We start from the raw sequence: 16,402 nt of genomic DNA, 5'->3' as shown, positions 1-16,402 counted from the left end.
ATCTATCTCTGAAGGTTAGACGAGACACGGTTATCAAGATTATCCCTTCGATCGCGAAAAATTCCTTGTTTCTCGAGGGGAATCGTTCTTTTTGGCACGGATAAAAGACTCGTTTCGATGAAATGTTCGATGGAATATTCCTTCGTCGAACGATCAGCAAATTTTTCGACAATGAAACGTGGGATCGAGAATTGAATATTTTCAAAATTTCGTTCATATTTGAATTATTCTCGAGAATCATGAGAGTACATTTTGCAAGTGCAGCGTTGTGATTGTAGAGAAAATTATTGGATATTTAATGTTGTGATTTATTTATATAGAAATATTTTTAAAAATTTCACTTTTGTGTAGAATATGATTATGATGATTAGAAGAGAGGTGAGACTTGAAATTTTTAATTTCAAAAAGATCGTGAAATGATCATTTATTTGTTTTGTTATGGATGTTGGAGAACAACATTAGATGATTGTATTGATATTACGATGGAAGAATTCATTGTTTAAATGAATGTTACAGACAAAGAATCTATAGATATATCAATGTAAATGAAAAGGTACAAATATTTTAAGATTAAATGGTTTTTTCAGAAGCACTTAAAATTTTGTTACGAGATGTTAGAATTCACTATTGTACAACACACGATAGCAGAACTGGAATTACAAATAAAGAAAAAAAGATAAGTCCAATATTTGTTGATTTCATGATTATGATAGTACTTGATATCTAAAAAGTTCGGTATGTATCATTTAATCCGAAATAATTGAAAAAGAGTGACATCTTATTAGATCCGACGTTCAATTAAAAAAATGTGACAATTTAAAAATAATCTAAAAATAATCAATTTATCTGAACTACGAATTTTCAAAATTACCAACATTCACGAAAAAAAAATCATAAATTACTCACCTTTTTTCGTTCCATACTCTCAACATAAACACATCCCTTAATAAAGCATCAAGCATAAAGAATTATGAAAACTTTCTTTCAATAAATTCGATACAGTTTCCAAGAGTCCAAGGAAAGTATAAATTTCCTCTCGAAATTAATTAAAATAATTAGATAAATTTTTTTTTTATTTTTTAAATTTCACATGTGATTGTTCGTGATTCGAGAAGAATCAAATTGTTTTAAATGCAAAGATAAAAAATATATATATATATATATATTTCTGTTTTCGTTTCAAATATATGGTCACTGCAATTCATGTTTCTTTATCACGACTAATTTGTGGGATAATTCTTGGTGACCGACAAAACACGATCGGCAGAACGATCACGTCACGAGCTTTCTTCCGTTCATTTTCTAGGACAGTGTAACGCACTTATCTGTCCATCGAGCACATGCACGACATATGGGCCGTAATCTCAACTTATCGTGATTGACGATAAGGGATATTTTTTTTTCGCAAGAATGAACGCTCCGTATCTGTGTTATTAATATTATGACCAATATAATAATGCCTCGATCGGCTATATTATTGCACAAAACTTATATACAACAATTTATATCCATTCCCAACGCTTTGAAATATAGTACTCGTTAAGATTTATTGGCTATTGAATGAATGAGAGTACGCGATCCTTGTGTCTGAGATTGAAACTATTGAAAATTTTGACAAGAGAACATTTCATTTTTAAAATTCTTCGATGATTTTGTTGTATTCGTAATTTTTCTTTTTTTTTTTTTTTTTTTTTTTATCTATTTTACATGTGTAATTTCATTGCACATTTGAAGAAAGGGAGGATTTAATTAAAGGATTAACGCGCTTTTTCGTGTTTAAATGTTCATTGATTCGATTTAAATAAATTTTAAAAGTGTGTGTACTTTTTTTATATGCAAAAAATTTGTAAAAGTGTAAAAAAAAACATGGCAAAGAATCGAACTTCGGTTAAATTGTAATATATAGGGTGTTTTAAGATAAGCGAGCATTCAAAATGGCTGCTAAATCGCGATAAGAATTGTAATTAAAAATTTGTTTGATCATAAAAAGGAAGATATACCATTATTATTATTATGTGTCGTGCCTTTATATCTTTTAATTGATTACAATTTTTTTTTCTTTTTCTTTTTTTTTTTTTTTACTTTAATCTATAATCTAGAAATTCATGACAGTTATTAATAAAGGTTCAGTGAAAATATAATGTGTATTAAGATGAGTTTAAAATATTTTACTTTTCTACGATCGATGATAAGTTGATATAAATAAATATTTCTTAAATAAATAATAATTATGCATAATTCGCAAAAATGTTTCATTAAAAAAAAATTGTATCGATAAAAATTTTATCGTTTCCTCTAATTTCCGATTTTAAAATAAAGAAACTTTTATCATTCAATTTTTACTTCTTTTCCATCGTTAGTGAAACATCTTTTTCTTATTATATACATTAATCCATCCGATATTTGCCATTTCTTCTCGTAAAATATAATCATATTTGTCAACGAATCCATTAAGATTTATCAAATTTGTGCAATCTGAAATGTCTTCGATTATTTTTAAATCTATTTTACATCGAGCCAGTTACAAAAAAATTTAAATTCGTTTAAATTGAAGATTTCGTAAATACGAAGACGTTAGATTAAATAATATATTCACGTAAAATAAATTAAAACGTTTCGTGATAACGATTCGATGTATTTGTGCGACGAGATAGAAATATTAATTACGGGATGACGTTCGTCGAATTTTCGCGATCGAGACGATCGGAATCGAAGAATGATAAAACAACGATGGTATAGAAAAAAGAATCGTTTGAAAAAATATTTTTCAAAGGATTCAAAAATATCTTTTCAAATTTTTTTTTTATTATTTTCCAATTATTTGAAGAGAAAGTGTTTTTACGGGAAATATAAATTGTAATTTTGGAAAATAATGATTTTTAAATGGATATAATTTTTCTTCTTATAAAATTTTCTTAAGAAAAGAAAATTAGCGTCTGTGTGTAACAATTATTTATAAATATACAATATATATACGATATATAAACAGAAAATTATTTCAGAAAAACAGAAGAAAAATTTATAATACATTATAATTTTCCTTGAACCTATGATCAGTAACAAATTCAATAAATATTCAGTGATACTGTTTATGTAATAGGACAACCAAAAAGCTTCTGAGTATCTGTACTTTTTTTTTTTTATTCACAATTGTTTAAACCTTCCTTAAATTCTATTCTATTCTATATTTTTCAATTATTATTTCTCCCTTAATTATTAACCATTGTCTACTAAGAATAGCTCGAACTTTCATTCTGGTTGGTTATTTTTATTACCCACAATCGCACATGAAACATTGCAATTGTATGTCAATTATCTCACGAGCGAGAGTGTGAAAACGATAACATGGTCCGTATTTTGAGCAACGGTTGTGGAAGTTTACACCGAGGCTTAATAGATCAGACTTTTTGCTCAATATTTCACAAGCGGCCAAAAACTCTCTCGTCCTCCCCATCGTTCGACCATTATCTCCCATTATCTGCCATTTTTTTATCGTGTTATAACGACATAATATTTCGATTCGAACGAAGCTTTCATTTTTTTTTTTCAAAATGGATCCGTGCAATGGATAACGCCATTGATAGATTTACTTCGTGATTAAAACTGAAGATTAGAACGGAAAAGTTTGAATTGTTTCGAGAAATTTTTATGCAACGATCTCTCTCTCCTTTTCGTTTCAATGATTAATCGAATTGTGCATCGATCGATGAATTTTCGAGGAACAAATTAGAATCGTAGAATGTTTCTTTCTTTTGGATTTAATGAAATTTTTAATTACGTATGTATTGTTGCATTATTATTTCGAGCATGTTTGGAATACGTGTATTTGGAAGTTGCTGCATAACGTTTTTCTTTCTTTTTTCTTTTTTTTACTTTTTGTAAAACAAATATGTTATTTATTCAGCTTGTTTCATTACAATTATTCAGTAAAAAAACAAAACGGACAACGAAATTACAACGAACTTGCTTCGAGGAAAACCGGTGATTAGAAAAGTTTTTTGATATTTTTCGAGAAAAAAATTCTTCGTCTTCTTTATAGTACAAATAATCGATCATCGCGATGGAACGATTTCGCGATACTTCTACTTCTTTTCTAATTTCAATTGTTATTCGAATAAATAATAAAAATAAGCCACAAGCATCTCGTGGCTTAAGTATATTATTAAGAAAATCACAGTGAAGGAACTTTTAAGAGGGAACAACGTCTCCATCTATGTTCACTGTTCGGTCCATGTAGGTTTATTGCGGCCATATTTTTTCGACTTGTAATAAGATTTCCCTTGTACGCTCGAATAACTCTCTTTTGAAGGAGAACTACGTGTTCTCGATAACGCAGAAACAGTTTCTGATGCGCGCGTATCCGAGGAATACTCTTTCGAGGGAGAATTACGAGATTTCGGTAGTGTAATTGCTTCTGAACAACTCTCTTTCGAAGGGGAATTACGAGATTTCGGTAGTGTGATCGCTTCTGGTGTTTCTGAACAACTCTCTTTCGAAGGGGAATTACGAGATTTCGGTAGTGTGATCGCTTCTGGTGTTTCTGAACGACTCTCTTTCGAAGGGGAATTACGAGATTTCGGTAATGTAATTGTTTCTGGTGTTTCTGAACAACTCTCTTTCGAAGGGGAATTACGAGATTTCGGTAACGTGATTGTCTCTGTTTGAGTTTGAGTTTTCGAGGGACTCTCTTTCGAAGGATTCTCTTTCGAGGGACTCTCTTTCGAAGGACTCTCTTTCGAGGGAGAGCTACGAGTTTTCGGTGACGTGGAAACTTCTGACGCGCAACATTCCGAGGAATTCCCTTTTGAGGGAGAGCTACGAGATTTCGATGACGTGCAGACTTCCGAGGAATTCTCTTTTGAGGAAGAGCTATCAGATTTCGGTAAGGTGCAAGCTTCTGTGTCACAGGTCTCTTTTGAAGTTTTCTTCTCTTCGATATCTTCTGAGCTTGGTTCTGAAACTGTTGGTTCGATATCAGGTTTATTTAATTTTAAATAGTTACAATTGATATTTTGTCGATATTACGATTTGGTTATATTCAAGATTAAATTTTCTAGTTGAAGATGGGATTATGATGATTTCTTGCTTCGATTTGAATTGATTTCGACACAAAAGTGAATAATAAATTATCGTAATTGAAATACCTGTGGATTGTTGCAACGTAGAATTTATTTCTCCATTGATGAAGTCTTTGATCATATTGCTCGCCTTTTCCACCGCTGATTCTAAAAGGAACAAAAATTTATTAGATAAATCTTTCATTCAAATTCGTCGATCAATTCGCATTGCACATTTAAACTACGCATTGACTTTATAAATTAAAAGCACAAATTTAGACAAACAAATTGCCACTTAACTTGTCGAAATCCAATTTTTCTAAGGGATTCTTCCTTAATTACGAACACGAAAAAAAAACAAATAAACAAACAAACTATTCTTTACACAAGATGGAACTAGTTTTGCATTCTCAACATATTTTCTCTTCGTACAATTTCTTTGTCGTTCCAAGATCTTTCGACTTCAAACTTGCTCGAATTCATAAGCAAAAATTCATAGCAAAAAATCCTGGAACATCGTGGGAGTACACGTGTATTTCAAATTTCTTCTAATAAATAAAAACGTCTAGGATAAGGCTGTCGAGAAGACATGGTCGACGAGACACATTTCACATTTCACATATATATATCTTTATCACATGTATCTTTATTCTGATTATTCAATTTTTGTCTGACATGGGATCGAGCCTCGGCTGGAAGAACGGTTCACCAGAACGATCGGCTCGATGGGAAGTGCAATTGTTCCGGTGAACTACTCGGCCAGCCGTGGCTCGTGTAAAATCGTTTCGTAGTCCTCGTCGAACTCCTTTGCCGACGAGTACACGGACTCACCAGAACTGTCCACGCCCTCGAGTTTCCCGTCATCCTTCGTTTCCTTGTCCTTCATCGATTTCGCTATCTGCAATTTCTAAATAGAAAGAACACGTGTTGTATAAAGTGTCGAGAAAGAGACAAAGACTATTAAATGTTTAATAAGTTTAATTAATGGTCGATCGTTAATCATGAGACAGAAATTTTTGGATGCAACTTTTGATCTGTGTATTTCTTTTTTGGAGAATTTTTTGAATTGAATTGAAGCGAAAATCGTAAGCGAATTATATGTCAAGTATATATGAAAAATTGTTAAAAATATTTTTCATTGAGAGTACTCGATGGAGTATCTTATTAATAATTCTCGAGAGTAAAATGATTAAAAATATATTTGTTAATAATTCTTTTGCATTAGATAGTGTAAATGGGTGTTCTTTAATTGATGGTATAATCTTGAAAAATTAGAAAATAAAATTCTCGAAAATAAATATATCAGTATTTTGTAAATTAAGATTAATTAACGAATTAAGATTTTTACTTGTTTGTTGTATTGGGTAATGGAGATAAAAAGATAGGATACATTCGCATGTGATAAATTTTATTGCTTTTAATTTTAAATTATTAAAAATATTTGAATGTCATATTCTATAGATTACACAGTTCTTTATAATCAATCTTCCAATATGCAAAACATATCTATTTTTAAAGGACTGTTTATGTTACAAACTTCGAATTTTATTATTTAAGATCAAATTCAAATGAAAAATATTTATTTTTGTATTTTATTAATGATCTATGCTGTTTCTCGTGATAAGATAATTACATGCAATAATTTTTTCTCTTAAAATAACGTATGTAAAAATTACGTATATCATGTATATTTATATACGATCAACTACGCATATGAATTTATCTCCATCATTTCCAGAGTTATTGACGTAAACTTACCAAGTTTTTTTTTTTCATTTCTAATTGCTTTCTTGCATATTTATTATGTAATTATTATGCAAATCGCAAATTTTTGTTCTATATTTTTTCTTCTTTTTAATTTTTTTTTTTTTCTACCCAAACTATCCACTTTTAACAAATTTTAATTATACATCTATAAAAAGAAATTATTTAAATTTCTATATACTAAGAAAAAAGAAACAAAATTATTTTTAAAGCATTTTGATCAAAATTCAAATTTTATGAAATTTTCTAAGATATTTCAATATTGTCCTTTATTCGTAATAACTTTATTCCATACGACTCTATTTAAATTTAATAAAAATATTCTTAATCACATCATCTAATTAAAATCATTATCAAGTTATATAACTATATAAAATAAAAAAAAAATATATAAAAAAAATTAGAGCAATTGAAGTCAATTTTTAAAATTTTCTCACAGACATTTCATATCCACATTAAACACGAAAGACATAACGAAAACATGATTATTACGTATATTAATTTTACCAAAGACATTAGCTGGTATGTATCATCCTTCAAGAATTTGTAAGCTTCCCTCTGGATCTCGGTCGTCTCGTTAAATGATATCTCCTTGTCCACGTCGTTTTCGCTGCTCCCTGTGCTTGATTCCATCGAACAATCGGCAATCTGGAAACAATCGCAAAATTTTCTTAAAAAAATTCTCAATATTTTCTTCAACTTTGATGACAAACTTTTGTTTCAAAGAGAAAGATATATTTCACACTCGAGTCTGTGATTTTGAATTTTTTAAAAATTAATCTTTCAATATTACTTACGTTGAAATCAGAATCGTCCGTGCTGTTTTCCATTGCTAATCTTTCGAGTTTTGTACGAAATGTCTCGTTATCCGACCCATCGGAACTTTCATCATCTAAGATCTGGGAGAATTTGCGTTTCATTTCGTGGAGTACAGGACTACCGACAGATTCCGTGGTCGATTTCTCTTCTGGTGTTGCTATCTGCGATTTCATTTAAATCTTGAATAAAATATCTTACAATCAATATGAATAATAATAATTGACAATAATAATTAAGTATTTGTGTTAATAGAAACATTGAAAATTACACGTTTGAGTTGTTTTCTTTTTTTTTTTTTTTTTTAAATACTTGCTACGCACACAATTATAAAGAATTACAAAATGAATTGCTCAGATAATTGAAGACAAACACGAATGACCATACACATGATTAATAATCTTCAAATGACTACTTTTAATTGCAATTGAAAATATTCATACTATGAATAATTATAAATAGATGGAACGGAATAATTAGAAATAGAAAAAAAAATTGAAATGTTAAGAAATTATCCTTAATTAGACTTGAAATATCCTAGAAATGATTAATAATTTATTAAAAAGAATTACCGTGTCGAAATCCATTTGACCTACACGAATTTTCATCGGGGGTGGCGAGGGGGATGATTTAGACGTATCCAAACAAGACAAAGTCGACAGAGTCAATTTGATGGATCTGATCAGAGCCTTCTTGGCCTCGATCATCGTCAATCTCTTGTCCTATATCCATCACCGAGACTATTATCGTGCTAATTTTAATTATGTGTCTAAAGGCTAACCGAGTTGAAAAAAAGAGAACGTCTACTCTTTCATTGAGCTCTACGTATAAATAAAGTCGATTATTGAATCTTTAATACTTGACAATTATTAAATATCATTAATAATAATAATAGAATCCGAGATTAAGCCATTCTTCATTTTAATTAGTCTTGACCATTATATTTTTATATTGTGAAAAGAAATTAATTAAAATTTTTTTGTTATATATTTTATTTTTTATGAAATAAATTTTCTTTGCACTTTAAAAAATTACCATTTTCTTTTTCTTTTTTTTTTTTTTTGCCAATTAAAAAAAAAATCAGATTGATTCGCTATCTAGTATGAATTTTAAATGGGGCAATTAATTTCATTTTATTTGATCGTGAATTAAAAATCGTTGAATGCAACACAACTCAACGAAAGAGTACAGCAGCACTGTTAAAATCATGCAAATATGTGATTAAAATAAAAAATTTACCCAATGCTAATTTCAATAATAACTATTTATAATAATAAGTAATTACAAGGAATATAATTTTTTAAGATACGTGCATGTATAAAATTCTTTGCTAATACTACATGGGACATGGAAAAACAAATATTAATAGAGATATATATATAAAAATACATGCAATTAGAATTACAAATAGTCGATTTACCTTGGGACACGTTATTCTACGCCTCGCTTTTACTGCCTTTACGTTTATCGCTCTTAATCGTCTGCGAGTCTTTTGCACGAATTTTACCTGGAACAGATTTTTTTTTTTTTATATTAAATTTTAATTGCACAAATCTTACATTTTTTACTTTCGATACGATTTCGTTTAGCATATAAAAAAATAGAATTAAAATATAATATTTTTTAAAAAATTAAAATAAAAAATAAAATTTAATACGCTTTGTAATAATCTATCGTTGAATCTATCGTATGAAAAAGAGTATTGAAAAGTTTGTGATTTAATTATAAAATATTTTAATCGACGTCATGACATTAAAATATAAGAAATAACGTAGCATACCATTCCACTTGGTCGTATTCGTGGATAGCCCAAAATAAAAGCACCCACGTTGAGCCCACATCTGATGATTCGAAGTATCACTAATCCTGGCAGAAAGAGAAGCCATGGCAAAGGTCTCACGAGCTCTATTCTCCCAAATACTTTACCATTCTCTTCTGTTTGCCATAAATATAACAAAAAGTCCATGGATTTAAATCAAACGAATTAATTTTCAAATTTTTAAAATCAAATGGTCAAAAAAATTAATTTAAATGGCTTCGTTACTTATTATTAGATAATTAACGAGTTAGAATAATTTTTAAAAATTATTCAAATATACCAGCCGCGATTTCATGAGCAGGTAAGCTCCATTGCGTGGATTTTTCCACGACCCATAAAAACGAGTCGATAAATTTAAACAATGCTTGGCCTATGGAAGTTTGCGACACGGTGATAATCACGGATTCTATCCATCTTGTAATTCCTTCTGATTCTTTCCTGGATGTTGTCTGCAGGAAATAAGGAATGAAATTATTTTCTTTATTTTCTTTCCATTTTTCTTTCTGTTTAAATGTACACAGTGATGCCCATTACTTACGGCTACCGAATTTCTTTCATTCTCCATGGTTAAATTTGATCTGAAAATCATATAAAATTCGTTATTGAATAAAATTAACTTAATTTTAAATTTAAAAGGAAGAATCGAAGCGTAGAAATTTTCATTTTTATAATTGTATAAAAGGATTTGCATAATGTTCTTATCTAACATGTTATACACAATGTCAAATAGTCATCGTCAACAATACTATGTTAATTTATGCAAAGGATTGTTAAACAATTAGTAAAAATTTACTTCAAACACACGTAACATTTCTTTTCTCTTGATAATTATTTGACATTTGATTCATTCTCTAAATCTCTTGGAAACTATAATTTTTTAATTTATTCCTCAGCAATGAATATCTATTAATTTTAGAGCCACGATATATTATTTTTAACTTCTTAACTCATACATTATTTTTATCTTTCATTTTGTGTCTTTTACCTTTTAATTTTATATTTTTTTTTTTATTTTTTATTTCAGTAAATCTTTTCTCTATATACTCTATATTATATCTTATTATGCATATATACACACATTCGACAAGTACGTATCTACCCATGTACAAAATAAAATATAGCAAGTGATCAAATAATTATTATTGAATAAAAGAAATAAGTCATAAATTATATATTTTCAATTCCACTCAAATAACTCGATAATTTCGAAATATTCACATAATCATTTGAAAGCACAATAAATACACAATTTTCAAATTATCTCGAAATTATCGTCACTTAATAAATGAAGCGTCATTAAAGAAACACCATGTTAACAGGTTTGTTAAACAGGCTGCAAAATATTGATCTCATTGTACCAAGATTTCGAGAGTAGTAATAGAACTAGATTTATACTTTTGCCTTAAACTTTCGTGATAAAGACACGTTTTCTTATAACACGGAATCACTAATAACATTTTCGAATTTGTTTCTGAAAGTGTGGATGGGTTCACTTGGATGAAATCCTCTTTCATTAACTCGTAATGAGATGGTAATAAATAAACAATAAGAAATGCAACGGTGATAATTCGCTATCTGGAAGGCATGACCTCACATTATCGCGAAAAGAGCTCACACGCTACCATGAGTATGCCTGTTGGAAGATTCGATATTTCGTGGTGGGAAATAAAAAAAAAAAAGCAACCCTTTGTCGTTTACTTAGTAATATAATAGATTTTAATATAATTTATTTTTCGTCTTTCTTTTACGATCCTGTTTAATAATGAAAAAGTTTCCAGAAAATTCGATACATTGTTGAAAATCCTTTGTCATTTGTTCAATAATAAAGTAAATTTTAATAAAATTTATTTTTATCGTAGAATTTTTTTCCTTTTTTTTTTTTTTTGCAAAATAAAAGGAGACAAAATTTTTGGAAGATTCGATATTTCGTGGTGAGAAATAAAAGGGAAACCCTTTGTCATTTCGCTTAGTAATAGAATAGATTTTAATTTAATTTATTTTTCATTTTCATACTTTTCATTCGCGAAAATTCATGACGTTTTCATAGTAGAAAAAAATTTGGGATAGAATTTTTATAATGAAATCCATTCAAAAAAATAATAAAAAATAATAAATATTAAAAATATTAATTCGTTAACTGACATAATACCGATATTGTTATTTCTTTTATTATAATTTAAATATGTTTATTTAGAATTTAAATCAAAGAGGGCAACTGAAATGTCAAAATATAATACAATATAAGTATTATAAATATAATATAATAGAAATAATGAATTAGATCTATATTATATATATTTGAATATTGTATGTAATATTCAAATATATATAATCTTCAAATAAATATTAGATTTTCCTGAAAATTCTTAGAAATATTCTTTTTTTTAAATAATGATTCATTCAATTAAATTGCAATGAATGATTTTTTAAAATAATTATAAACTATTTTATTATCATAGAAATATTTAGATTAACACTTAACATTTTTTATCTTATTATTTTTTTATTATTATTATTATCTTATTATTTTAATTATTATTTTCTTCCTGATTTAATTTTTAATTTTACTTATTTATGTATATATAAATATAATATTAAATAAATTTTTATTTTCTTTAATTTAAACATTGATCTTCTACAATTTAAATTTTGTTTGATCAGAACAAAGAAATTTTATTATTTTTATTTCTTGAGAATTCATTAAATTTTAGAGAAATATTTCGTAAACAAAAAAGTATCTGTTAATTATTATTTTCTATATTCGTGCTTACGGTAATTAATGATTAAATTGTTAGTTTGTATATTTAATATTACGAAGTAAAGTTTTAGGTTACTACAAAACAAACATAATATCATGAAAATGAATCTCAAGGTTAATTTGAAAACTAAGATCTAATAATTATCGCAAATAAATTAGCATTAGCATTAGAATATACTAATAAGCAATAGTACAATAATAAATAAATAAAATAAACTTTGAAAAACTTAGATATACACGATGATATTATAAAAGATTAACTAATAAACTTTTAATCCTAATAAATTATAATTTAATCCTAATATATTATAATTTTTCCAAATTTCATAAATAATATGAAATTTAAATAGAAGAAATAATAATAAAGGAATGAAAGATATTGAATAAATCCTTTAAATTCCTTTTCATAATTATAATTAAACTTAAACCTAAGATTTAACATGGAAATTGATTGAAAATAAAATTGTAAATCGAAAATTTACATTAACAAAAATATATTTAAAATCAAGGCGATAATCTTGGAATAAAGATCACATGTCTTTTTTTCGTAATAATCCAAGATGATTTCTATTGAAATTTTTCGATACTGATACATCATTATGGCACATTATGGCCGCGTGAAATTTTTCTCATCGAAATCTCGCAAATAAACAATAAAGGAAACGATAATTTTGCTATCGAGAAGGCATGACCTGTTGTTATCCGCCATTGTACGACAAAATTCTTATAACGAAAATGTGAAATAAAAATGTTCAGAAATGAAAAATATAATTTGATAACGAGAGTTACGAGGGTAGGCAAACGATTATTTTTTCGGATTATTGAGGAAAAAAGAGAGTAGAAAAATGAACTTTGAAAGAGGAAATATAAAATATGATATCGTGATTGAATATTGTTATATTAATTTTATTATTTTTATGAATATTTGAGTGATTATGATAATCACTATCTACATAGAAATCCATTGATTTCTTTATTTTTTTCTTCAATTAAAAATTTATAATCCGATGAATTTTGTGGAAATTTTAATATTTATAATACATGTATATATTATATTAAATATAATATGTATGTATGACCTTTTATATTACTCTAAAATGATTTTTTTTTGGATAAACTTTAAGTTTACATATGTTTTATAAGAAATCAATATGTAAATTATGTTACATATTAATTATATTTTAGGATAACAATATTCAACACGATATTTATTATTTTTCATAGTTTGTATTTGTTACTGAAACTCTATTACTAATTGATAAAAATTATTATTTTAACATTATATATAATTATCGTTTTTGTGATTCATTATTTTCCTATTAATTCCAGAAACGTTTAATAGAAAGATAAAATACAAAGTAATTATTTACTAATAATAATATAATTAAAGCAATTAGAGGGATATAAATTTACACACAGATAAACATAAATATAAACATAAACACTAGTTCAATCACAGATAAATTTAATTCTTTCGATCTTGTAATTTAAAATTTATTAATTTATTATTTCTAGTTATTAGAGAAAATAATTATTTAAAAATTACTTCATTTATAACGTTTCAAAATTAATAAGAACATATTTATCTTATTTATTTATTTAAATGATAATTTTATAGATTATCAAAAAAATAAATTCGACGTTATCTCTTCGAATTTTTTCATATTTTCTTTATATCTAAATATAATTTATAGATTGATAAATAATTAACGATTAAATTTAACATATACGTGAAAAATGGTAACGAAACTCACCAAACGATAAACCATAAGGCAAAGTAACTTCCATCAACGCTGTTCGCCAAGCGACTACACAAGAAAGCCTCTCAGAATCCCGTTTTTCTGTTGTTTGGGTCGTCGAGGACAGAATACATTAAACGGTTACCAAATCGAAACGAATCATACGAATTCGAAATTCTCTCTACTCGAAAAATGAAATATATAAATCATTTATTGAAATAATCATTTAATAAAAATCATTTATATTGATTATTATTACAATTCGATATTATTGTAAAAATATTATCTTCAATTATTTTAAATATTGGCATTAAAAAGATGAAAAAAATTCACTTAAAAATCTCTTTATCATTAGAATCAATCGACATCAAATTTGTTAAAACGATTAATTTTTGTAACAAGAAACGAATTAAAAGAAAAGAAAGAAAAGAATTAAAAAGAATTAAATTATAAAAAGAATTAAAAAAAGAAAAGAAAGAAAAACACGATCAAAATCGAGTAATTTCTCAATTCTTAAAGCAATTTTTATCCACGAAAGACATACAAGAGATCAAACAGTATCGAATAAAAAAATGAATTAAACAATTCAATGTGAAATCATTCTTAATCAATTATTAAAATTAAAAAATAAAAAAAAAAGGAAAAAAAATAAATTACTGCGATTATTTTCAAACATAAGACAAAACCATCCCTTACTCTCAATCAAGTTCAAACTTAATAAATACATTAAATTATCATTATTAATAAAAAATAATTATTCTTCCAATCAAAAGCCCAAAATAAAATTTACCTCAACGATAAACATATCTAGGCTTAATCGACATTAACATCGAACTTTATACCCCCATTCGATCCAAGTCACTTCAATCCATCATCCACGAAAGCCTCGCAAACGAGGGTTGAAAGGCGATCGACTCGCGACTGGCGCACGCCATCGACTTGGATCACCATCAAGATGACCGCAGATCATTTTCATAAAAAGCCGCTCTTACGTAACTTCAAGGTTCTCACTTCCTACCGTAACCGCGAGAAAATCGAACAGAACGACAAATCGAGTAAAACTTATCGAATTTCCAACAGAAGCTTATACATATATACATATATATATACTGTAGCGAATCTTACCTGCTTCAAAAATGGCGGCGATCGAACGCCGGATGGTTTCTTCCAGGAGCTCTTCCTTCGCCCCTTTCACGTCACTTGTCGCTTTGTTCTTATGGCCGACTTTCCTTCCTATATTTTCTTCACGCGAGGAGAAATGATCGCGACACGCACGATCCACCACGGACGACGATTCACTGGAACTCTATTCACGATGGAGGATCGCCATCCGCCGGAACCTTTGGCCTGAGTCGTATCTTCTTCGTGATCACGCGCGCTCAGACCAAAGAATTCGCCTGTTTCCGCCGTTTTCGTGGATTTACACAAAATGAACGAAACTCGGTTGCTTCGGTACCGATGTTGGTGTTCTGATGCAACGCGGATAGATGGACACGAAATGATGGTGGTTGATGATCCATGTGTAGGTTGAGGAACGGTTGGAATGGATGTTGAAAGAGTTTGAAGATCACGTATTGTTTGATGAAGTTTCTTGAATGAGTTTGTGTGCGATTTGGTCGTGATGATTGGAAAAGAATGCGTGGTTGGAATTGTCCTTTGATTTTTTTTGAAGAGAAAGAATATGATGTACGATTCGTTTTTTAAATTGGAAATGTAAGAGTATTTGGAAAAGGAAATAAATGAGAGTTCAGTGAAAATTCTATGACACTAATTCATTTGTACATTTTTCTATTATAAATTTTCAATTTATCAAAAAATTCTTTTAATCGAATTAATATTAAAATATATATCGAAGAAAGATAGGAATACAGAAGTAATCTCTTGAATTGATAACTTTTTGAATGAACTCATTTCGTCAAGTTATATATTTATAAATATATAATTTTAAAATATGATATCTGAAAACTCTTAATCGTAATCATTAATGAAGGATACCTGAGAGAAAAGAATAATTAATATCTTTTTTATTTTATTTATTGTAATTCTGTTATTAATAGGAATTTTCATTTTTCACGATGAGTATTTTAAGAAAATCCAAAGATAACGATAAAAAATTATCTCAAAGTGTTTTTTGTTGATTTGCATAGTATTTGTATTTCTTTTACATGAATTCTTTATTCACTTTACAAAATACTCTCATTTCTTTATATTTTTTTAAAATTTAATATTATAAATGTTAAAATCAGCCTTATAAAATCGTAGCAAGAATGGCAAATGTTTAACTGAAATATAATATGAAGGAACAGTTAATTGCAATAAATTAAAAACACATAAATCTATACATATTATAATATAATAATATAAAATTTGAAACATCACAAATTGACTCAGATGTATTTTCAATATATGTGATGATCAAAAATTTTTAGAAAAATATACATCACTTATT

The 16,402-nt window shown here is 27.6% G+C and overlaps 1 protein-coding gene across 6 annotated transcripts; it reads right to left on the bottom strand.

Moving 5' to 3' along the window:
* Positions 1–3,098: 3,098 nt before the first annotated feature.
* LOC122716236 (dentin sialophosphoprotein-like) lies at positions 3,099–15,235 on the bottom strand. 6 transcript variants are annotated; one of them, XM_043939128.1, is made up of 13 exons: positions 15,079–15,221; positions 14,744–14,967; positions 13,969–14,134; positions 9,995–10,034; positions 9,737–9,905; positions 9,418–9,572; positions 9,058–9,144; positions 8,210–8,359; positions 7,619–7,801; positions 7,329–7,469; positions 5,889–5,964; positions 5,145–5,225; positions 3,102–4,960 (listed from the first exon to the last, which is right to left on the bottom strand). In XM_043939128.1, exons 4-13 carry the CDS (start codon positions 10,019–10,021, stop codon positions 4,218–4,220), a joined length of 1,812 nt encoding a protein of 603 aa, XP_043795063.1. In that variant the 5' UTR covers positions 10,022–10,034; positions 13,969–14,134; positions 14,744–14,967; positions 15,079–15,221; the 3' UTR covers positions 3,102–4,217. The 6 variants fall into 6 exon arrangements, with proteins under 6 accessions (XP_043795062.1, XP_043795061.1, XP_043795063.1 ...); XM_043939130.1 differs by having other exon boundaries at positions 13,969–14,055; XM_043939131.1 differs by lacking the exon at positions 14,744–14,967 and having other exon boundaries at positions 13,969–14,055.
* Positions 15,236–16,402: the final 1,167 nt, after the last annotated feature.

This window comes from Apis laboriosa, unplaced genomic scaffold (assembly GCF_014066325.1).
Source record: "Apis laboriosa isolate Shangri-la unplaced genomic scaffold, ASM1406632v1 scaffold43_cov150, whole genome shotgun sequence".
In the NCBI taxonomy this organism is placed as follows: domain Eukaryota; kingdom Metazoa; phylum Arthropoda; class Insecta; order Hymenoptera; family Apidae; genus Apis; species Apis laboriosa.
The sequence above is the reverse complement of the archived record's forward strand: the minus strand, read 5'-3'. Positions and strand labels throughout refer to the sequence as shown.

Coding starts and splice junctions, on each gene's coding strand:
- LOC122716236 (XM_043939126.1), bottom strand. CDS start 10,970: ATGAAAGAGGATTTCATCCAAGTGAACCCATCCACACTTTCAGAAACA. Junction 9,145..9,417: donor GAATACGACCAAGTGGAATG/GTATGCTACGTT, acceptor AATCTGTTCCAG/GTAAAATTCGTGCAAAAGAC. Junction 5,965..7,328: donor CATACCAGCTAATGTCTTTG/GTAAAATTAATA, acceptor CTTTCTATTTAG/AAATTGCAGATAGCGAAATC.